At 49.2% G+C, this 23,201-nt stretch overlaps 2 protein-coding genes across 6 annotated transcripts in view; one reads left to right on the top strand and one right to left on the bottom strand.

Annotated features, from left to right (window-relative positions):
• Nucleotides 1-833: 833 nt before the first annotated feature.
• RARS1 (arginyl-tRNA synthetase 1) lies at nucleotides 834-16,662 on the top strand. Of its 2 annotated transcripts, XM_064671585.1 has the most exons (16): nucleotides 847-936; nucleotides 2,439-2,538; nucleotides 5,723-5,857; nucleotides 6,383-6,571; nucleotides 9,274-9,385; nucleotides 10,426-10,526; nucleotides 10,988-11,109; nucleotides 11,436-11,556; nucleotides 11,867-11,996; nucleotides 12,191-12,295; nucleotides 13,194-13,372; nucleotides 13,711-13,820; nucleotides 14,477-14,582; nucleotides 15,163-15,335; nucleotides 15,916-16,163; nucleotides 16,511-16,662. In XM_064671585.1, the coding sequence occupies exons 4-16, from the start codon at nucleotides 6,419-6,421 to the stop codon at nucleotides 16,618-16,620; spliced, it is 1,770 nt and encodes a 589-aa protein (XP_064527655.1). In that variant the 5' UTR covers nucleotides 847-936; nucleotides 2,439-2,538; nucleotides 5,723-5,857; nucleotides 6,383-6,418; the 3' UTR covers nucleotides 16,621-16,662. The 2 variants fall into 2 exon arrangements, with proteins under 2 accessions (XP_064527654.1, XP_064527655.1); XM_064671584.1 differs by lacking the exon at nucleotides 2,439-2,538 and having other exon boundaries at nucleotides 834-936.
• Nucleotides 11,873-23,201, bottom strand: part of LOC135422443 (rho GTPase-activating protein 7-like) — a 51,452-nt gene continuing 40,123 nt past the window's right edge. For 2 of the 4 annotated variants that reach the window (XM_064671582.1, XM_064671583.1), the window contains exons 8-12: nucleotides 22,291-22,489; nucleotides 21,197-21,416; nucleotides 19,366-19,480; nucleotides 17,790-18,958; nucleotides 17,016-17,094 (exon numbers count right to left, since the gene is read on the bottom strand). In XM_064671582.1, coding sequence (XP_064527652.1) covers nucleotides 18,941-18,958; nucleotides 19,366-19,480; nucleotides 21,197-21,416; nucleotides 22,291-22,489 — 552 coding nt within the window. In that variant the 3' untranslated portion in view covers nucleotides 17,016-17,094; nucleotides 17,790-18,940. Of the gene's footprint in view, nucleotides 17,095-17,789; nucleotides 18,959-19,365; nucleotides 19,481-21,196; nucleotides 21,417-22,290; nucleotides 22,490-23,201 lie in introns of all 4 variants that reach the window. The other 2 variants (XM_064671580.1, XM_064671581.1) reach the window with 1 other exon arrangement.

Here is a 23,201-nt window from a genome sequence, read left to right as displayed (position 1 = left end):
GGGTAAGAGCCACTGGATGTTTTGTCAACCCCAGTCCCAGCCCCTTTGTGCCAAACTTCTTGCCGTGCTCGTGGCTCTCACAGGGAATGTTCGCCAGCACCATCCCCTGAAGACTTTGTTGCTGTGTCGCATGAAATGGTGTAACTGACATATTTCATAGAATCATAGGTATGCTGAGCTGGAAGGGACCCACAAGGATCATCAGTCCAACCCCTGGCCCTGCCCAGGACACGCCGACAATCCCACCCTGTCCCTGAGAGCATTGTCCAAACACTCCTGGAGCTCTGGCAGCCTTGGAGCTGTGCCCACTGCCCTGGGGAGCCTGGTCAGTGCCTGTTTCTTCTGGGGGAAGAACCTTTTCCTGAGATCCAACCTAAACCTCTCCTGACACTCCAGCTCCAGCCATTCCCTCGAGTCCTGTCACCTGTTTTTCCTCCCCCTCTGTCCATTCCCTGTGCCCATTTTGTACCCACACCCTGGGGACGGGACGTTTCACCTGTGAAACTGCTGGTTGGTGACACTGAATGAGGGATTGGGGGTGCCCTTCCCTTCTTTCTTCTTTCCCTTCCCTTCCCTTTCCTTTTCCCTTTCCTTCTCCCTTTCCTTCTCCCTTTCCTTCTCCCTTTCCTTCTCCCTTCCCTTCTCCCTTCCCTTCTCCCTTCCCTTCTCCCTTCCTTCCCTTCCCTTCTCCCTTCCTTCCCTTCCCTTCTCCCTTCCCGACACAAGCTCTCCCAGGCTGTGCACAGGATGCTCGGGGAGCCGGGGCGCAGTTCCCAGGGCGGCATTCCCGATGGATGGGCGCGGTCCTCCCCTCCGCCGGGGGGCGCTGCCGCAGCTGTCCCTCCTCTTTCCGCTTCCCGCGGCGCCGCTCCCGGTTCCGGCCGCCCGAGGATGGAGGCGCGCGTGGCGCAGAGCGCGGCCCGGCTGGCGCGGCAGGTACGGGGCGGGACAGCCCGGGAACAGCGCGGGATAACCCGGGGAGCCTGGCACGGCACGGCACGGGAGAGCCGCGGGGCGCAGGGGGCGGGCGAGCCCCGAGGGCGCTCCCCCGGCACCGCCCGGGGCGCGGGTCGGTGTGTGAGGGAAGGGCGGGCGGGGCTGAGGCGCCTCCTCGGCCGCTCCCCTCCCGGGTGCCGAGGCAAAGAGCAGCGTTACAGCACTGCCTCGGACCTGACGCTCTGTGCTTGTGATAAACTTCTGCAAAAAGTCTCCCCGGGAGTCATCGGGAGCGGTCGGAGCGGTGATGGGTGTCCCTGTCCCAGTTCCCGGTTCTGTGCCCGGCCGCGCTGGGACCACCCGCTCCAGGAGGGTCCAGGGCCAGGAGCGTGTCCCGGGAGCCCAGGGCAGCTCCGGGGATGCGCTCCCAGAGCACCTGTTGGATGGAGAGCGGGTGTGCCCATGGCAGCCCTGGCCTTCTCCAGCTGGGTTGTGGCAGCCATGAGGTGCTCAGGGTTGGGAAGAGGTGGTGACAACCGTCTCCCTTTTCAGTGACAATAACAATAACAAGAGATAAATCAGACTGCCAGGTCTGCCTTGGTGAGTGATCAGTATTGACAGTCGAGGACAGAGGCAGCTTCAGGAAAGCTTTGACTCCACAGGTTGACTTCTCATATGTTGCCCCAGGAGGATCTGACTGAGAGGTTCTGGACATTTGGCTTTAGGTTTTTGCCTGCCGTACTTGTGTGTTCTTAAGCAACTGTCCAGTGTGTTTTTTGCTTACAAACATAAGACAAGCACTGCCATAAAGCACCGAAATAATAAATCTGGCTGCTGAATCTCTGCAACTCCTCTTTGCCTCTGTTTTTCCCTTTCTTCTTCGTTGCTGCCGGGAGAGGAAGCACATCTTGGATATTCTGGTAAAGGTGTTCTCCCTTTGCCAACACTGCAGTCTGGTCTTTAGTCCTTAAACAAATTCCAGTTACTGAAGGAAAGCAGGGGAACAGTGTTCAGCTCTAACTGCAGGAGGCTGAAGGAGGCCATGTGGAATTACTGAGCCTCAGCCTACCTGACACCTTTCTCCACAGCTCCCTGTGCCAGCTGCAGCAAGCCCTGGAGCCTGTGGTGAGCCAGCCTGCAGGAGTCATTAGCTCTTCAGGAAAATAACCCAACCAGGAGCAAGAAGTGTGTGCTGAGTTATTGCACTGAGCCGGCTGAGCAGGGCTTGGCAAAGTAGGAATAGACATAAAACTGATCAGGAGGCAAGAAGACAGATGTTCTGCTCCCTTTCTCTTGTTCTCTCAGGCCATTTTCACCCCCCTTTTTTTTTCTTTTAAACATGATGGAGAAAAGCTCTGTCACATTAAAGCCCAGAGACAGAAGCCTGTGCAAGTTTCTTGTTAATTCAGTGGGATCTTTGGAAGAGGGTCTTATGTGCTAAGGGAAAAGGTGAGGGTGATTTTGGTCCTATTGAAAAAGCTGTAGTTTTTTTGTATTCACAGGTGAGGGGAAGATTTCTAGTACTCAGCTGACCAAAGAGCCCTTGGAGATGTCAGCATGGCCTCATGTAATTCCTGCAGCTTCTCATGAGGTGGTCATCAGGTATGACCCTTTACTGACAAGTTGTGATAGTGCAGGTAGAATAAACCAGGGGGTGACACTTTATGACCTGAACAGCAGCTTTTTCCTTCCTTTTCTCAGTCACACATCTTGTAGATCAGAGCAGTGTTGGTGTTGTCTCCCTTCCTCGCTTGGATGGTACCATGAGAGAGGAGTTACAAGGGTTATCTGTAGTTTGTTTTTCAGGAAGAATGTAGAATTTATAATACCCCTTCCATAACATCTAGTGTTCACAGGTGATTTCCTAGAGAATTAGCTTTATCACGAGATGCAGGGATAGGGGGCATTTATGATGTGAATACCTTAAGACCTTGTTCCAGGTGAGCTCAGCAACATGGTTATGGATTCTGTGGGGGTTGCAGAATCATAGCATATCTCAAGTTGGAAGGGACTCACGAGGATCATCATTTATTGGGATCCCAACCCCATCCATTCTGGAATCCAGTGTAAGCATTGCTGAGTTCAGGCTTTTCTGCTGGGTTGTTTTGAATGAAAACTTCATCATCTGTATTAGCTGTTGATGAGCATAAAAAGGGGGCCTGAAATGGCAGCAGCAACACTGGGGTAGGCAGCTGGGCCACCATGGTGAAACCTTCTGCTCTCAATTCTCACTCAGGTAACATAAGGACTGCTACTGAAACTTTTTGAAGAAGAGGAGCACTACATGTGATAGGCAGATGTGATAGTCTGGGGTGACAAATGGGCTTGGTCAAACCTGAAATGGGGCCAGCCCGAATGCCTCCAGGTGTCTCTGCTGCTTTGGTGCAGTCATGGGAAAGAACTAGATGAGACTTGCTGAGCTGTGACATTGTTTTAGAGGTTTTTACCTCCTGGCCAAATTAGGATACTAATTGTCACCCTGTGTCTGGGTGGGAAAAGCTGTTTGGGCCAGGTGTCTGCCCCAGGGGTTGGTGATTCCTGAGAATCCTAGTTTGGGGTTCTGGCTGTGGATAAACCTCTTTATGGATGGATAAACCTCTTTCCTCATCCTTGCTCACTGACTAACAGTATGGAATGAAGCTCCAGTAGGATACTGGTTGTCTCACCTCCTACAGGTCTTCCCTTGGGTGGCCAGAGGTGTTTGTGATGATGGAGGAAAATCCAAATCAAATTCCTGTTCTGAAAAGCTGGTACTGAAACATCTTTGTGGTTACAGCTTTGGAGGAATCATTCAGTGCAGGAGGAGTATGTGTGAGCTGCTGCTGCTTGTCTTGGATATGCAGTGATTTTAGTTTGAAAAGCAGAATGTGATTTTCTGGGTCTGGACAAGGTTTGCCCTGGATGCAGAACTCTCCTTGGGGTCTTGGTAGCCTGTTCTGAAGCTGGTGACTTTGCTAGAGAAAAGACAGTACTGTGGACACAGAATTTACAGATAATGTGTTAAGAGTAGAAGCTGCCTTTGTGCTTTTCTTTAAAGCACATTCTAGGGTTGAGGGGAATGAGATATGCATTTCACTGCTCTAATGTTCTTTTAAGTCAGTTTGTAGCAATAATGGTCACTGAAACTTACAGTGACTCAGCTGTGAAAACACAATGAATTCTCTCTTGTGCTATTTTAAACTTGAAGTTCAGAAGATTTTTCAAAGGGGTGTATAAGTTATACGAAATGCTACCAGGTCCAGGCCAGGAAGAAAAACTTGAAATAAACCAGTTTATTTGCTGTTGGTTGTATGGGGGGAGGTTGGTGTACTTGAGAGAAAAACAGTTGGGGCACATACTTCGGCTTGCTAGAGCTGAAATGGACTATTTGAAGTGAGTTAAGGTGCAGCTGTTCAATGATTTTGGTTATCTAAAAGCCAAACTAGAGGATTTTATAAAGTTTTGGGTTTTTTTTTCCTCAGAGTCCTATTTTTTCACATCTGAACTGCAGGAAGCAGCATCCCGTTCTCCTGTAGCAGAGGAGACCTTGAGGCTGTAAAAGAAGTGTGCCATAAACTGAAGCACAGCTGAAGAGTGACCTAAAAAGTACTGATTTTCAGCTTGGCCCACAAATAGGCCAATCTTATTTTGCCTCAACTTAGGTTTTGGAGCATCTGCAGTTAGTTACAGCAGCATTTCTGGGAGCTGTTGTTCAGGTGGACATACAGGACCAGAAGATTCAATGGCCCAGTTTTTTTCCTAATTAAATATTCTGTTTGTTTCAAGAGCAACAAAGTAAATGAGCCCTTTTTGATAAGGTTTGGTGGCCTGTTTGACTACAATAATAGCCTGAGCTGCATCCTGCTGTGGAAGTTCTGGCAGAGAAGAGCCTGGATGGGGGAGCTGAGGGGCTGGGAGCCAGGGTGAGCAGTGCTTGCTGCCTCTCCTTCCATAGAAGCATTGACTGCCTTAAATCTCCAGGAGCCTCCAGGCTCCTGGTGTGTGAGCCAGGTTTGTGGCTCAGGGCACAGAGCCTGTTAAAGAGGAGAACAAGAGATGGACAACAGGGGTGAAATTTCAGCTATTTGGTTTCTTTAGGGAGTGGGGTGAGGAAAATTCCTGCTCCTTGCAGTTGCTTCCAACCAAGAGTCCAGGCTGTGAAGTCTGGAGGGACACAAGGAAGTTTGTTTATTTGGATCACAGAGGTCCGCCTGAAATTCCTGATTGCTCCTGAATGCCTTGTGTCAGTTTTAAGGGAGAAACCACACTGAAGGCAGGGAAGGAAAGGTTTTGTGTCTGGGTGGAAGTGAGTGCACACTGCAGAAATGCCCCTGTGCAGCAGCAGGCTGTATTTCCTGGTATTCCTGCCTCCAGGTAGGGTTTGAGCTTGCTGGAGTTGTGAGTGATTGCGGTTTCCTCCTCTGGAAGAAAAACTGTGAGATGGTGAAACTGGCTGAAGGAGGCTTTAGGGAATTTTGAGTCAGGTCATTTGACATCTTTATTAGATTAAAAAAGCTAGAGGAAGTGGTTATTTTGAGGTGATCCTTTATTAGCATGACCTGTTGTCTTTCTTGCACTTTTGTCCTGATATCAGTGAGATTGCCTTCTGACTGCCTTTTTTAAAGAACATTTCAGAATCCCTGGTTTTGATACAAATAGAAACAACCTTTACACAGTAATTGGTTGGAATTATTCAACTTCCATGTCGTTGCTGTTACCTTTATGAGAGGCAAAATAGATCTTGTAGCTCATCACCTCCTGCCCCCACTCCAGGAATTGCTGTGTGACAATTCAATTTGCTTTCCAGGAAAACGAGATCAAGTTGTTGACTGCAGAAATTGAGCGCCTGAAGAACTTTGGGTGCCTGGGAGTGTCCCCCAGTTTGGAAGGGCTGCGAGACGAAAACGCAAAGCTCAAGTATCGGTTAAATTTCCTTCAAAAGGTAAGGGAATAAAGAACAGAGAATTCTTGCAGTAGCATGTGGGGTTTTTTTGTACTAATTAAGGCAAGCTAAATAAGTGATGCCAGTTTGTTACAGCTAGTGATGTGTGACAGCGTGCTCACTCTGCATTCTGACACCTTAACTGGGGACACATCAGATATTTTTTGATTCCTTAAACAGAAAGCTACCTTATGAAACGTGTCAGTAGGTCAGCAAGCCCACAGTGTCACATTTTGGCCAGTCATGCACTGGGTGGCCAAGCTAAGGTGTGTCTCAGGATCACTGACAAAGTGAGAAGTAATGCAGCCCTGCATTCAGGGAAAGGTTTGTGCTGGGAGGTTCAACAGGAGAATCACCTGATTTTTGTGTTGTACATGTTGCTCCTGTGCCTTGAAGTGTCAGCCAGATCTGTCAGCTGTGCTTTGCAAGGCAGCCAAGGAGAAAAGTGGGATGTAACAGTTCCTCAGATGTTGTGAATTTAACCTTCTGGATCCTGTTGGTTTTTTGGTGGGGTTTTTTTTTCAGAGCCTTCAGGAGGAAAGAAGTAAAACAGTAAAAAGCATGATTAATATCAACAGCTGTCTTCAGGAGATCTTTGGAGCTGCTATTCAGGCTGCCTACCCAGAGTTAGAAAACCCTCCACTGGTGGTGACACCAAGTCAGCAGCCCAAATTTGGGGATTACCAGTGTAACAGTGCCATGGCCATATCACAGGTAAATGTAAACAATCTTAACAAAGAAGGAAAAATGGGGATGTTGTCTGTTGGAAGCTAAGTGACAGACAGCACAGTGAAAGTTGCAATCCTGGACTTGTTGTAGGTGTCTGGGTTGAGAATTGAGTGTGTGTCTAATGGCATTTTGGGGGAAGCATTGGCCTTTACAGAGTTGACCTTTAAAGTTTAGATGACTGGTATGAGAGAGTTAATGTGTAACACAGGAAAATGCTCAGTTCATGGGATCTAAATCCAATCACGATTCAAGTGCTGCATTGATTTACTAATGATGTGCAATTATCTACCAATTAGTGAGCTGTATGTTTGGAACTAAAACCAGCAAAACAATAAATCACAATTCTGGGGAGTTACGAAACGTTGAGAAACACCTGCATATCTCTGCATGCTCTTCCCTAGTGCCAGGAAAGTGTGATGTCCCCACACGCATTTGCACAGTTATGTGCACATACTCCCTATTCAGAGGGCAAGTGACAAACAGGTGCCTCATCCCTTGGGACTGCGGGTTCCCCTCGCTGCTCACACCTCCTGTTGTGAGTGTTTTGTGGGTGCTGATTGTTGTTGTGTTCCTAAATTTTCAGTTCTGTGACTAATGCTCTTTCCAACCTTTTGAAGTGGACTATTCCACACACTTTTCATGCTCTCATTCCTGTCTCACTGGCTGTTGTTATCCAAGCATTTGCTAAGTGGAGGCTATGTGGGCATCCCTACATCTGTAGGTTTTATTTAATTTTAAAGTAAAATCTGCTATTTTATTTTAAATTAGCAAAAGGCAGGAAACATGGGGGTTTTGTTACAATGTTCTGATGTTGGAGGTTTTCAGGCAGCTGTAAGGATGGTTCCACTTTACAAACCCCCTGTTTAGTGTGTGCAAAGGAAGGAGTGTTTTTTTTTTAGCCTGGCTGGTATCAGCAGTTACTTAGGAAACTGTGGTATTGCTACTTTGTGGAAGATATTTGACCAAAGAGGACCCAGATAGAACAAGAGATACTTCAGCAGTTGGCTGTGACTGTGCTGAAGTAAAACCAGGAGGTGTGGGAGAAAGCAAGCACCCAAACTTTGAATGCATTGGTGCCTTTGAGCGACTAAATAGACTCTTTGTAACTGCAGATCTTTTATTTGGCAATCTCAACAGAGACAACTTTTTTCTTTTTTTCACATGTTCTGCTGTCAGTTCACCTCTATGAATGCACTAGACTGGCAGTTTTGACATGGAGCTTGCACTGCCATGTGTGGAATTGTGCTCCCCCAGGTCTCCGTCGGACACACTGAGCGTGACTGGCCATACGTGCCAGCCAGCAGGCGCCTGGCCGGGAGTGCCAGGGCGGAAACAGCCCTCACAAATACGTGTGCCTTCCCCTGGTCTCATTAGCATATTGTGACAGGGCTGAGCCCCCTGGGTGACTGCACTGACACGGGATTCAGAGCGTTGCCACTTTTCTGACCGCTGCGTTACCCCAATTAAGTCGCGGTTGGGATTCTCGAGCGGTCCCGGCTTCCCAGCGCCGACGTTGTTCACATAACTCGGTGTCTGAACGGGCCCCTCCAAGCCAGGGTTTGGAGTTCCGGGTTGTCAGCTGTGCTGGTGAATAAGGGTTCCTAGTGCTGGGCTTGGCTGTGGAGTTTGTTCCCTGCATAGTGGGCTGGAGCTTGGCAGTGCTCACCCAGGCAGCAGTCTGAGAGTGTGTCAGCACAGCGGAGCCAGGGCGTGACAGCAGCAGGTTATGTACCTCCTGTCAGCCTAACTTTTAGGGGCTTGGCTGTGGGGCAGGTCTCCCCAGGGTGTCCCCTGCACAGAGCCAGGATCACTGGGACTGCCAGAGGAGCGGGAAGTGCCCTGACTGGGGCAGCACTGGGACGTGCCAGGCAGCAGCCTCTCCCTGCAAGGCACTGATGTGGAAAGGGCCCTCACAAATGCCTATTGTTTTCCCGGGAGCTCATCAGCATATTAATGCCTGGGGTTTCAGCCAGGACCTCCCTCTGCTCCTTAGAGTCAATGGAGTATGGTAACCAATTCTGGAATGGTTCAGATAACACGCCTCTTATCTGGTATAACATGCCCATAATCTGCTTTTGCATTTATTTTTCCTGCTACTTTGAGTAGCATTAAAGGCATAAAGGAGGTTTGCTTTTCTTGCCCATTCTAAGCCTTTACCATTCTATAAGGATCCTGTATGACAGGTTAAACAGGAAGCTGAAAACTTTAGTAGAAATACATTTTGCAGCAGAGTGCAAGTTAGCAAATACAAGCAAATTCTGAGTTGACAAAGAGGTACTTGATCTTCGTGGCCTTGATGGGAGCAAGGTGATGAGTTTTCAAACACATCACAGTAATAGCAGAAAATCACTTGCTCAGAAACAAATAGTTGTGGTAATTTTATCCAGTGTGAATGTAGTGTTTTGCAAGGGGTGGGTTGAACTAGCTCACAGAATCCTCCTAAAGGGTATTTTTGTAAGATTTGCAAAAAGCTATGTGAGAAGATGCTTTGGGAATGGACAGGGAAATTTGGGAGTTGGACTAAATGATCTTTGAAGGTCCCTCCAACCCAAACTGTTCTAAAGCAGTCATTGTATGCAAATTTTGAGTTCCTCACAGTGGGAATGCCACAGTATCTGCATTTCTGTTGCACTCTGTAGAATGTTTTGGAGGATTGAATTTTACTTGATCTTCTTGTTGTGTTTCAGATACTGCTCAAAACCAAGGAACAGAAGGTTATCCCACGAGAAATCGCCGACAAAATAGCAAAAAACATTCCTGCCAATGAGTGCATTGAGAAGGTCGAAATTGCTGGTCCTGGTGAGATTAGTTTCATTTTACACAGTAGGTTTTAAAGCAGAAAGGGCATTTTTGTACTGGATGGTGAACAGGGAAGCTGAGCTGAGTTCAACTCAACTGCGTTTTGTGATTTGAAACTGCAGTTTGAATTTAAAACTGCAGGGTGAATTAGCTGCTTCTGTCTTGGTGAGCTTTGTAGCCCTCAGACTTGTGCAGCAGCAGAAATCTACCTCTGTATTAGAACTGCCAAGTATAATCCTGATCCCCTTAATTAGCAATTTTTCCACTGATGCTTAAAGGACCAGCTTTTCCCCTTTGAATACTGGTGATGGGTATCAGGCCACAGTCATGAAATCACAGCAAGAATTGATATGCCCTTCTTGCTGTTCCTAACATGGTGAGGAGACCTTGACCTCTCAGCACTGAGAGGCTGGAGCAGCATGGAGGTTATTAATTGCTGCATCTGTTTTATCCCTTATCATGTATCTTAAGACCCAAGAAGAAATACAAGGGCTCATATTCCTTAGGGCTTCAGCATAAACACAAAAATCCCATGGCACAGCCCTTCTAGTGCTTGGGCATAAATTTGTTGATTGGCTCTGTGAAGCAGGAGAAGTAAAGCAGTGTCATCCCACAGGCATGGATTATCCCAGGTGAAACTGTATGGTTTAGGATATTAATTTTAAAAAAAGGAGACAGAGCAGGATCTGGTTTTGCATTCTGGAAACCAAATTATTTATTTCCTTGTAAAAAATTGTTTTTATAAGTTCACCTTTGAGAGACAGTGCATGAAAAGGAGTTATGTCAGTGGTGTAGCTTGAGCATCTGACTCCTGCAGTAAAGGCTGTAGTGGTGTGAATCAGACTCTTCTAATCTGGGAACAGAAATTGTCTTCTAGTGACAGCTTTGTTGTCCTGTGGCTGAGAAGTGTTTTGTTCTGTCAAGCTGACTTCACGTGCTTTAATGCTTGAGGAAACAGAAATCCAAGGGCAAAGGAAATAAAAAGTAGTTTGAGGCATTTCTGCAGCCCCAGCACTGATGGTTGGTTTTCTCCTCTAAAGGTTTTATCAACGTCCACTTAAGAAAGGATTTTGTGTCGAAGCAGCTGAGCAGTTTATTGATGAATGGAGTTCAACCACCAGCCATTGGCAAAAGGAAAAAGGTACAGCAGTGAGCACACAGGCATCTGCTATACGTGAAACATGCTGGACTGCAGGTAGCTTTGAAACTCACCCCTGAAATGCTGTGCTGAGCAGATGTCCATGTCAGCAGGTTGTTAGAGCAGAGTAAGTGGGATGTGGCATAGGGCTCTGGGGTAGGCTGTGTGTATGTGGTGTGGTCTCTGGGGGGTGAGGAACGGGGCTCCCTGGGGCAGGTGTTGTGCCCAGGTCAGTCTGGGAGTGATCCCTGACCCTGAGCTGGGCTGCAGCAAAGCCCCAGGCTGGAAACCTGCTCTGATGTCCCCTCTGGGCCCTCTCTGCTGTGTGTGCTGCTGGCACAGGGTGTGAGGGTCAGCAGAGGTGAGCCCTGTTCCCCCCGCTCCCCCTCAACAACACCCCGATTAAACACAAGAGGTGTGGAAATGGCCACTGCCTTTTATTCATGTGTTCCTTTGTGTCCAAGGTGGTGGTGGATTTTTCATCCCCTAACATTGCCAAGGAGATGCATGTTGGCCACCTGAGGTCTACCATCATCGGGGAGAGCATGTGCCGACTGTTCGAGTTCGCAGGTTATGACGTTCTGAGGTGAGAGGTGATTTTTGGGTGTGGTGGGCTTGGTTTGGCTGAGTTTGTGCAGTACCTGTCTCTGTGCTTTGGCCTGTGTTGGTCTTTGTTTATAAGCACATGGCAAATAACCTGTTATGTGTAGAAACACACTAAGCTGAGCAAGTGTAGCAGTGTAAGAAATCAAGGGGGGCAGAAGCTTCATTGCAGTGAAATTGGGGGAGCTTGACTGGTTTGGGTTTCTGGTATTATGTGTGTTCCTTCTTTTGGTATATATATTTTTTAAATGTGTGTATCTTAGAGCATATGTTTAAAAAATCATTATTGTGCTCTTCAATTGCTTCAAGGTTAAACCATTTAGGAGATTGGGGCACCCAGTTTGGAATGCTCATTGCTCACCTCCAAGACAAATTTCCGGATTACTTAACTGTTTCTCCTCCTATTGGGGACCTCCAAGCTTTTTACAAGGTATTTGTAGCAAATAAGTGTGATATTTATGTCAACATCTCAAAAGCAGATGGAGGAACTTTACAGATTGCAGAGTATTTTGGAGAAACAAAAGAATCAAATCACTGTTAATAGATTATTGCAGTAGCCTCCCACGGGGTAATGAATTGTGGTATCTGGTACTGAGTTGTCTGTATGGGGCATGATCAGAGGGCTTTGTAAGCTTGCAGCCTCTGTGTCTTTTTGGATGAGCATGCTTGGAGGGGCTGCTATGAATGGCAGCTGGTTTCAGGGGAGAAGGCAGTGCTTTTCCACCTGTGTTTCACTGCAGGAATCCAAGAGGAGGTTTGACACAGAGGAGGAGTTTAAGAAACGTGCCTACCAATGTGTGGTGCTGCTGCAGAGCAAAAACCCTGACTTCATCAAGGCCTGGGAGCTCATCTGTGACGTGTCACGCAAAGGTGACTTTGCCAGGTCCAGAAACGTGTCTCAGCAGTAGAACAACGGGGCTTTCCTCACCTTTATGTCTGAGCCCATGCTCCTGTTTTCTGTTGAAAATCACTGCCACACTGCTACAAGAAGCTTAAAGTAAAAAACCAGTGGTTACCACTGTGTGCCTTTAATGGAAGTATTTTGTTCTGTTTCCCTCCTCAAGAATTCCAGAAAATCTACAACTGTTTGGACATCACACTCATAGAGAGAGGGGAATCGTTCTACCACGAGATGATGAAAGACATAGTCAAAGAATTCGAAGATAAAGGTGAGGCTTTTGGTCTCAGGTCAGAATTTCAGGTCAGCTGTGAGGATGTGTGGTAACCTCACTCCTCCTCAGTGAGGCTTAGGGCTGATGCTTTTCAAGTTGCATGTTCCCCACCTTTGCTTTTTCTCTCGGCCACATTTCCTAAATGTGGAATTTTTGTGGCTTTTCCTTCTTTTTGCATTAGCAGAATTAATTCTTATATGTTTCACTCCAGAAAGCTTGAATCTTTCTTACTGACATCAAAATCAGTTTGTCTGTGATATTTGTAGGCAATAGCATGAGGTACTACTGGAATTTATTGTATTCTGAATAAACAGTCAGGGAGCAATACAGGACAGACTTCCCGGTCTTAGTGTTGTGACTGTGTGGGAACTTTGAGAAATCTCTGTGAAGACAGTGGGATTTTTGGATCATGTTGACTTTGAAACTGGCAAGAAGCCAAATGCAGCATAAGAAGTCTCTGGTTTTATGTGTTCCTGTCTGGATTCAGCAGTTCTTGAGTCTCCCTGTCTGAAGTGTTCTGACTAGTCTTACCTCTGAAAGACTTGGTGCTAAGTCCTCATTGCATCTCTATACTGTTGCCTTTAATGTCATACCTTGTGATGCTGGGTTTGTGGCTGGACAGGGGGATCTGGATGCCAGTGTTGGGAGTTTTTAACTCTGTAAAACCACCTCTGTACAGATCTGCTTCCTTGTGTGTAGTTCTGGAAGTGCTGTACGGAATGTGACTTGGTTGACAAGGGAGTTCCATGTAGGTTTTTTCGTATTTGAGCCATTAATTATTTGATCATGTGAGTGTGTGGCCTTTTCGTGCTGGTAGCATCAGGGAAGTGTTTCTGCTGGCCCACAAACCTCCCTACTGTGATACAAGACAGAATGTTTTCCTTTGCTTTTGCAGGGTTTGTCCAGGTTGATGATGGGAGGAAGATCGTGTTTGTCCCGGGTTTCCCTGTGCCGCTGACAATCATGAAATCAGACGGAGGTTACACATATGACACATCAGACTTGGCTGCTCTTAAACACAGGCTGTGTGAAGAGAAGGGTGACATCCTTATCTACGTTGTGGACAGCGGACAGGTGAGTTCCCCAGCTCTGCTCTCACTGCTGGTGCAGCTCATCACGAAGTGTGTTAAGGGCTGGATGCAGCAGGAACGCAGGTAGACCACAGGGTCTTTAGTGTTGTTGGTATATCTACCCCTTCCCTGAGCAGTGATGGGAATTTACCATCTGTAAGCTTCTGTAAGCCAGGAAAACTCTTCAAAAGGTTGAACTTTCTGATGGGGAATTTCTCTGTGGAGCTTGAAAAATTTTAAGTCTCGTTGCGAGAGCGTTGTTGTGAATGAGCTAAAGCAGGGAAGAAAACTGCACCTGGAGGAGTGGGCTGAGAACCGGTTTTTGGTGTTTATTCCTTGCAGTCTGTGCATTTACAAACAGTGTTTGCAGCTGGACAGATGATTGGCTGGTATGACCCCAAAGTGACCAGAGTGGCCCATGCCGCGTTTGGAGTGGTGCTGGGAGAAGACAAGTAAGTGCTTGGGTGCAGTCTTGCCTCTGTATTTGCCTTGGAGAGGATGTTTGAGTGAATGCAGGAGACTTGCTCTTGTTTGTTGACAAGTATGTGACATGCCAAAAAAAAACCCAGAAGAAAGCACCTCATCCCATGCTGTTTTCCATTACTGTGTCATTTTGTTGCCTGTCATTGTCCTCGATCCACTGGTGCTGTGGTCACATTCCCTCTTGGGCCTGGCTTCTGCTGCCTGGCATTTGGGGAGGGGCACTGGGATTGGCTGGTGGAAGCTGATGTGAATACTGGGAGATGGCAATGGTAAAGGCCACAATTTCCATTACTTTCTACCTTCTTCATAACATAAGTTGGGAAAAGGCTGGCACTGGTATTGTATTCTGCCTAATGTCTGGAACTGGGACAGTTCTGACTGTGGGAGCCTTCCTGGTCAGCACCCCGTGGGTGTTCTCTCAGTTTTGTAGCTGTCTGTGTGATGGCAATTTCTTCAATACAAAGAGATCTGCCATGTGCTTTTTTACTAAGCCTTAAGGTGTGAGCAGTGGCAATCCCTGCAAAAGGCTCTGGTGCATGTCCTGGATCTGCCTGGAGTGCCCTAGGCAGAGGGTGGAAGTGTTGTGCCTCTTATGCAGGTGGTCATGTTGTCTGTGTGTTTTCAGGAAGAAGTTCAAAACTCGTTCAGGGGATACAGTGCGTCTCATAGACCTGCTGGAAGAAGGGCTGAAACGAGCTATGGACAAGCTGAAAGACAAGGAACGGGACAAGGTACTTGTGACAGATTGCTTATCTTTCCTGGGAACTGCTGAGTACTGCAGAGCTTCCTGGGGGTGGGAGCAGAGAGCTGGGCCTGGCAGGAGAGCTGGTCCTGCAGGAACTGTCAGGTCTCCCCTGTGTGCTGGCAACAGCTGTGACTCCCCCAGGATGCAGGAGGTGATGGAAGAATATAAAGTTTGGACTGTCCAAAATGCTCTGTAAGGGTTGGAGGACCAGGTGTTTGTTATGTGTACATAACAAGAAGCAGGAGTACAGTATGAACATCACACCTGACAGGTGGGACACTGTGGGGCTCAGAGGTCTTGTGGGCTGTCAGAAGAGGGAGCCAGCCTTAGCCTGGGCAGGGCTGCAGTGCAGTTGATTGCAAAAGAAGTGAGATGTGAATGTGGGGTTGTCTGGTGCCCTGAAGTGGAGAGGTGTGTGTGAACTGAGTACCACGTGGGTAAAATCCCCTCAGCAGCCTGGGCTTTCCTCTTGAGCCCTGCTGGGTGGCCAGGGCTGCATGTTCTGGTTCATGAGGGCAGCGTAGTGTCCTTCCTCTTGACTGTGATCTGCTTTGAATTTGCACCAGGTCCTCACAGCAGAAGAGCTGAAAGCTGCCCAGACATCAGTGGCTTTTGGATGCATTAAATATGCAGATCTGTCCCACAACAGACTAAATGATTACGTGTTCTCCTTCGACAAGATGCTGGATGACCGAGGGAACACAGCTGCCTATCTGCTGTATGCCTTCACACGGATCAGGTGGGTGAGGGAGCAGAGGGAGTTGGTGCTGATGCTCTGCACGTGTGGGCAGAGGGGTGATGGTCACATCAGTGCTGTTGGAGGTTGGTTAGAGAAGGCAGCTACACTGGTGTGCACCACAGGCAAGATTTTATTTGTCATTGCAAATGGTGTGTGCTCTGCCACCTGAAATGGCTCCTCTGTGTGACACACATCCCAGGGAGGGAGCTGCAGGAGTTTCTGGTAATCAGAGGATTTGGGTGGTTGGAAAAGGGTGCACCTGTGCTCCAGCAGCTGCTCAGCTCAGGCATTGCCATACCCCACAGTTTTTCTGGCACCCTGAGCCCTAGTTTGCTTGGCAGCATCATGTGTCCTTGCTGATGTGGGTGCCCAGAGCCCATCCATCCCTGTTCTTGTGCAGTGCCCTCCTGGATCACCTCGAGGGCAGGGCCTCCCCCTGTGTCCCCAAGGCTGATTGATCTCTTTGGCCTGGTCACCCAGGACTGGACATCAGTCTTGGGACAGGCCTTGACCAGGCTGGCCCCAGGCAGGCTGAGCAGTGGGAGCCCCACCAAGCATCCCCTGTTCTGGATCATTCCAGGGCTATCGCTCGCCTGGCCAACATTGACGAGCAGATGCTGCGGAAGGCAGCCAAGGAGGAGGTGCTAATCCTTGACCATGAGAAGGAGTGGAAATTGGGCAAGTGCATCCTGAGGTTCCCTGAGATCCTGCAGAAGATCCTGGAGGACCTGTTGTTGCACACACTCTGTGACTACCTGTATGAGCTGGCCACCACCTTCACCGAGTTCTACGACAACTGCTACTGCGTGGAGAAGGACAGGCAGAGTGGTGAGTGTTGGCCGTGGGGTGCTGCGTGTGCCTGCCACTTGTCATATTACAGACACTCTGCAGGGTGTTCCCCTGTGCTGGGAAGGCTGTTGTCACACTACTTGCTGCTGCAGAACAAGGGTCTGTGTGGAAGGACAGCCTGTGTTGTCATCTGCCTGTGAGCAGGAAGGTTGAGTAGAGTTGGGACCAGCCAGGCATCTGGAAACACGAGGGCTGGTCAGTCTGCCTGGCTTAGGGAGAGCAGGAGGGGCTCAGTGTGACAGTCCAGGGCCAGGCTGTAGGCAGAGGGGAAGGCACCATTGGTTGTTCTGAGCAGCTGCTCCAGCTCCTCTGTTGGTGTTTTCCAGGCCAGATCGTGAAGGTGAACATGTGGAGGCTGCTCCTGTGCGAAGCCACTGCCGCCATCATGGCCAAGGGATTCGACATCCTGGGGATCAAGCCTGTCCAGAGGATGTAGCTGTGCCCTGTGGAATGACAATAAAGGGACTGAACAACTGGAGTTGTCTGTCTGTTGGGATGGGGTTGTGGTAAGGGAAGGTGCTCTGAGGGAGCAGCACCCCCTTAGGAGAGAAAGGAAGAGAGGAATGAAAAGCAAGGAAGAAGTAAGGGAAGAAGGAAAGAAAGGATGCGGGGAGGGAGGAAGGAAAAGGAGAAAAAAGGAGTGTGGCTTCAGCAATCACAGGTACAGAGGCAGACGAGGGCTGTGGGCACAGCTCAGAGCAATTCCCGGTGCAGGATCCAAAGCCCATGAACTCCAAACACCCAAGGGTACCTCCAGGAAACCCTCCAGCCACCTGCAGCCTCCCTCACTCCCAGAGGCAACCTTACTGTGGTGACTTTCCATCCTCTTTACCTTATTTGCCAGGTATGAGCAGGTCACCCAGCCTCTGGTGTCATCTTGGTGCTGCAGGCAGGCAGAGAGCAGTTTTACCTGGAGGAGCAGGAAGCCCAAGGGAGAAGAAGATCAGTTAACTACATTCCCTCAGAGGAAAACACAAGGGAAATGCCTTTCCCCTCAGGAGCAATGTTTTGAATCCCTACGGACCTGGCAAACCTCTTTGCAGGGTGCATGCTGATCTTGGGGAATTGCTAGGAGCCACAGCTCCTGCCTTTGCCCTGGGATTTGTTGGAGGCTGTGCTGTGGGCCTCCTAAAAAGGCCTTCAGACTCCTAAAGCAGCACAGAAATGCAGCTTTGCTGCATTGATAGAGGTGCTCACTGACACATGCATGTGTGTGTGTGTATATCTACACATATATGTATAGATCTATGTAGATACAAGAGATGTGTGTCTATCTGATATCCCAGGTTCTTCCCTGTACAGACAGCTGGGGGAGGGATGGGCTATCACAGCTGGTCAGTGCCCAGCTCCTCATGTGGTGGGCACCAGCTGGGGCTTCAGCAAGTACAGCCCTGTGCAAACACACTCTCCCGATGGCTGGCCCCCAGACATCAAACACCAAAAAACAAACAAACAAAAAACTAAAACCAAAATGAAACCAACCAACCAAACAAATAAAACCGCAGTGCCCTCAAACCCACCCTGCTGGTGACAGCCACACGTTCTGGGGGCCTCACCAGCTGCCAGACCATGTGCTGTGCTCCCTGACCCCCTCTGTGCACTCACCTGCACCCACAGCCCTGCCAGGGCCGTGCACTCCCTCCTCCCAGGGCTGGGCAGGGCTGGGCAGTGCCAGGACCCCATCCTGCCCTACCTGTGGGAGGTGCTGGGCAGGCCTGAGGATGGCAGTGGTGATGGGTCCTGCTCACAGGGGCCAGGCCAGTCAGGGTCAGGTTCAGTGGTGGGAGCAGCGTCAGCCACAGTCCAGCAATGGCCACAGTGCCCAGAGTCCAGGTCTGGGTCCGGAGCAGTGGGAGTGTGTATTCCAGGGGCACAGCAGAGGCTGCCCTGTCCAGCAGAAGGGGGACAGCCTTCTCCAAATGCCTCCCCTGGCAGGGCAGGGGGCACAGCAGCAGGAGCCCAGCACCCTGGGCGAGGGGCACCCTCGCAGCCCAGGGCTGGAGTCAGCAATGCTGCTGGAGAAGCACCCTGGTTGTAGCAGGGTGTGTGGGATGAATGTGTGTCCAAGGGTAGCTCAGGGTGCTGTGCAGCCTGACCATGGTGTACAGGACAGCCAGGAGGTGTCAGGACAGCCAGGAGGTGTCAGGGCACCCCAGTGGTGCCCTTGGGGATGGGTAGAGGGATTCAGGCCACTTCTGAGGAAATGGGGACCTGTGGTTGGGCTGGGGGTGGACGGGGTCACTGAGGAGTCCTGTCCAGGTTGGAGACTGATGCCATGCAGAGCACCCCCTACTCTGGGGAGGAGTGTCACTCAGAAGGCAGGAACTGGTTGTGGGAGTCAGTGCTGGAGGAGCCCTGGGGCAGGGTCATGTGTCAGACAGTTCAGGGGAGCCAGGGGACAGTGGCCCCTGCCCAGACAAGGTGCTGGAGCAGAGCACAGAAGGTCTGAGCTGACTGTCAGGGTGCACCAAGGGCTGATGGCACCCCTGAGGGAAAGGGACCAGGTGTCAGGTGGGATAACAGGGCTGGCAGGGCAGCTGCCCAGTCCCACAGTGCCTGCACCAGGCCAGACATGGCAGCCAGGGTCAGCCAAAAATCCAGATCATCAGACACGTCCACGGTGATGAGGTCCGAGGTAGAGCCAGGAAGGTGAGTTGGCAAGGGAGGTCAGGATCAGGTCCAGGGACAGCAACCAGGGTCAGCCACAGTCCAGCGATCACCAGGCAAGTCCATAATGATGGGCAAAGAGGCCGTGGTCAAGCTGGGAAGTCAGTCTGTGGGACAGGGTCCAGGTTCAGATTACTGGGGTCCGTGGCCAGGCACAGGTATGGCTGTTGCTCTGGCCAGGCCCCACCAGCAAAACCTCAACTTCAACCCACTCTCCAAGAAGGGATGGCCAGGGCGCCTCTGCCAGGGCACACAGCAGCCTCTGCCCCACAGGTGCTCTCTGAGCTGGCCCCAAGCCCAAGGAGTCAAACCCTTGTTGTTTTGGGGGATGGATGGGGGAATGGAGGAGCCCTTACAAATAGTTGCAGTAAACCTGCAATGACACTGATTTTCTCTTTGGTGGCACCAGCAGGACTCACACATGTCACAGGCTCAGAGCAGCAGCTGGGCTGGCAGGGACCTCTGAGCAGCCCACCCACCCCAGGGCTCTTGCTTTGCCCGGTGAGTGACGTACCTGGAAGAGCCTGTTGCACTCCATGATCATGTGGGCCAAGCCCTGCGTTGCTGCCAGGTTCTCACTCAGCTCCCTCTGGTCTGGCTTCCCTAGGCTGCACTTCCTCTGACTGGATCTATGGGAAGGGGAAGGTGAAAGGAAGGCTGAGTGAACGAGGTGCTGGGAACCACACACAGAACACACTGCCCTGAACGGCCCCTGTGTGCCATGTACCAGTGTCACGTTCCTGCAGAGAGGTGCACAGATAGAGCTCCCTCCCAGCACACCCCAGAAGTGTCCAGGGTACCACTGACCAGTAATAATGGATGCCCAAGAAAGGCAAGTGAAGGATTTTATATCCCAAGCACATCATCACACACTTGGCCAAGGACAGCAACGACCCAAAACTGATTTGTGTGTAGACTTCATATATCAAGCTCCTTTGATACCTGCAAAGCCCATGTAGAACCTTTTAAATCCTTTGGCCCAAATCACACCAAACATGTTTCAGAAACAGTCCCCTCTTTTAATTCATATTCATGATATGACACCATTAATCCTGGCTTCTGAAACTTTTAGCTACGTGCATTCCTGCCAAACAACTTGAAAATTGGGTGGAAGATAATAATCCTCAGTGCTGCTCCTCAGAGTCAGACCTGTCAGCTCATCCCCTTTGAAGTTGGAGCCCTGCACCAAGGCATTAATGCACAGCTATAGCAGAGCTAAAGCTTCAAAGCATCCTGGCCTCTAAACACTGACAACAAAGAGAAAACTCCATCTCTATTTTTGGTCCTAGCTTTTCCAGAGTAATGTTGATGTAAACCAAAGAGGTACAACTCTCAGAGTGAGACTCCCAGGAGCTCCAACACCAGAGCAATCCAGTAGGACTTGTTGCTGCTGCCGCTCCATCACATCCCCAGCTGCCCTCTCCGTGTCCCCACAGCTCCCTTGCTGTGTGCTGGCTCAGCACAGGGATGGCCCCAGGCATTTTCAGATGTTTTGTGCCACTCAGGAGAAAACCCTTAGTGTTTTGTTTCCCCTCCCCTCTGCTGTCCAGAGCCTGTAAGATGCCAACAGCACATCTGACAGCTTCTGCTTTGGGGCTAGTCCTCACCTAGAGATCTCCAAGTGATGGGTGCACAATGCTTCCATCCCAGTCAGCTGTGCATCCCTGCCCTTGCACGTGCCTGTCCATAACTCTGGAGCACAGAGCAAAGAGAACAGCCCTGCCTCAGGAGGCCAGATAAGGCATGAATGCTCTCAGAGATTATTTGTCTACTTTGGCCCAAGGGCACCTTCCTCCCTGCACGTACAAACAGGGGATGTTATGCAACCCAGATACTTTTACTTTTTAAGATAAATTTACAGAATCCCTGTGGCTTGATTTGGCAGGAATGATCCCCTTATCACCCAGCAGAACCAGCGCCAGTAGCTGCTACAATCTGCCAGGTACCTGCAGGGCCTTGAAGCTGCACCTGGGCTCAGGTTGCCAGTGCAGGAGCACATTTCCAAAGGCCAGCATCACTTTAAAGCCACGAGCTGGTTCCTGGGCAGCTGGACCCATGCACAAGCACAGGGAATACAGCAGTGGTGAGGGACACACACAGGCTGGTGAGGAGAACAGCAGAGGTGCCTCACCACTGCACTGGGCAGTGAGTGGCTGGATCTCTCCATGTGCTGCTCCTGCTGCACCTGAGCAACCAGATTTAAGGCAAACCCCAAGACACACACACACACACACACACTATTTCCCCCTCAAAAGCAGATGCTGACCCCAGGCCAGCTAAAGAAAGCATTGCTCCAGCAAAGGAGACTGTGGACAGCAGCAGTGCCAGCATCAAGATGTCCATACCTAGTGGAGGAGGAGGAACTGTCCCGCCTCAGGGTGTTGAGGTGAAACAAAGAAGGTGCCAGACAGACAGCAATGTTGGTTGGGGTCATCTGGTTTTCCTCGACAAAAGCGACCACGTCTCGCAGGAAGAACAGGAGGATTTTCAGAGCTTCTCGGTTTTCCTCTGGGAGAAGGAGAATGGCAGCCTGGACAGCCTGGAGCTGCTGATCCTTTGGCACGTCTGGAAACAGAAAAAATGATGAAAATCACACGTGGCTTGCAGAGGCAGTAAGAGAAATGGTACATTTGATGTGACGGCCTTTCCTTGTCTCCTGTGAGTTAGGGACAGGGAAATGGATGAACCTACAAGCTCAGTGCCCTGCTTGGAACCCTGGATGTACAGGATAGCAGCAGCCTGTTAACTTATGTCAAAAAAGGTCACATTATTTAGGCTGCAAAACCCCTCAGAAATCTCACACTTTGCCTTCCTAAACCTTCTCTCAAAAACAAGACCATCATTAGTCCCTTCAGCAAGTTCCTTCCCCAGCGCAGCTGCTTTTTGAAAGTGAATTCCTTGAGGGCAAAGTATTGGAGATGAAACCTGTTTAAACTGTATCAAATGTGAGATTTCAGCTTCATGTTTCCTCCTTTTTTGGGGTTGAGTCTCAAGGACAGTAACAGGCAGAAAGCTGCAGGCATTTCCTGGCAAAGAAGCTGTTTCACAGCAGCTGTGCTTGGGCACCCTAATAAAGAGATGTCATCAATATAACAGGACTTCTTGCACAAGGAGCTCTGTCATACCTCGAACAAGGGGAACAGATTAGTTCTTTGTTTCACATAAAGAAATGACTGGTTAAAAATGCAGTTTAAGGGGGCTGCTGCAGCATGTTATTACACTCACCCTTCAAGGAACAGAAATAGGTGGCCCATAGGATGCAGATGGGAAGCTTTGAAGTCCAGAGCCACAATTAACTCATCTTTTTAGAAATGTCCTGCCTGACCTGTCTCCTCTGACTACAAGGGGACCTGGTCCTAGTCTGAGTCTGGCCACTGCCTTGAACAGCTGAATATCAAGATATCCAAGGCATTGGAAAACTGTATCTTTTGTTACCTACATTGGTAGATGTGGAGGAAGGATTCACAGAGCCTGCTGGTAAATATGGGCTCGGGGAGGTCTCGGAAATACTGCTTCACCATGTCTGCCACATCAAAAGCTGACTGCCCTTCGTAACAGACGTTGTTTGGGTTGGTTTCATTCATTTCTCTTAAAGACAGGATCCTGGATTTAACACCAGATTTTCGGAACAGGCCAACCTGTGGGGAAAAGAAAATATTGGAGACAAAGAGAGGACTCATCAGGCATCTAAATTCTGACAAAAAATTGATGCTTCACATTCTTTTGATAACAAAGACAGTGGGACCTAACACCAAAATACTTTTGTATGATCAGAAGCAGCACAGACATTCCTCCCAGGGCAAACCATGCCTGATGCCCACAGAACCAGAATATGCCAATTGTCATGTTTGTTTTCTTTTTATTTAATGCAAAATTACTCTTTTTGACTTTTACAATCACTGCTATTGACATCTGTCTGTTTGCTTGGGCAGGCTGTGTTCACACATGTCAACTGCAAGTTTCATATACAACAATATGTGTCCATCCAAACACAAACACACATCCATGCCTGTACTGGAACAAACAAACTGACTCTGAGATCCACAAGGCTCAGGTTTAACACATCTGATACATCTAATCCATCCACAGGCTGGCAAAGGGCAGTTGCCATCCTGAGGGAAATTATGATTTTATTTTTATTATAATTTAATATAATAATTAAATTATTAATTTAATATAATTTATTTTAATGTAATCGTCAATCAGGTTTCAGGCAAAACCAAGATTTAGAAGTTTCCCATGGACTTGATCCCAACACAGCTTCTGCTGACAGTTTTGCTTTGTGCCACCGAGACAGTATTTACATTATTTGGTTTATTTATGTTAACCAAATGGGTACCACGACCTCAA

This window comes from Pseudopipra pipra, chromosome 15 (genome assembly GCF_036250125.1).
Source record: "Pseudopipra pipra isolate bDixPip1 chromosome 15, bDixPip1.hap1, whole genome shotgun sequence".
NCBI lineage: Eukaryota > Metazoa > Chordata > Aves > Passeriformes > Pipridae > Pseudopipra > Pseudopipra pipra.
Note: the sequence above shows the minus strand (reverse complement) of the source record. Positions and strands in the feature narration are given on the sequence as shown.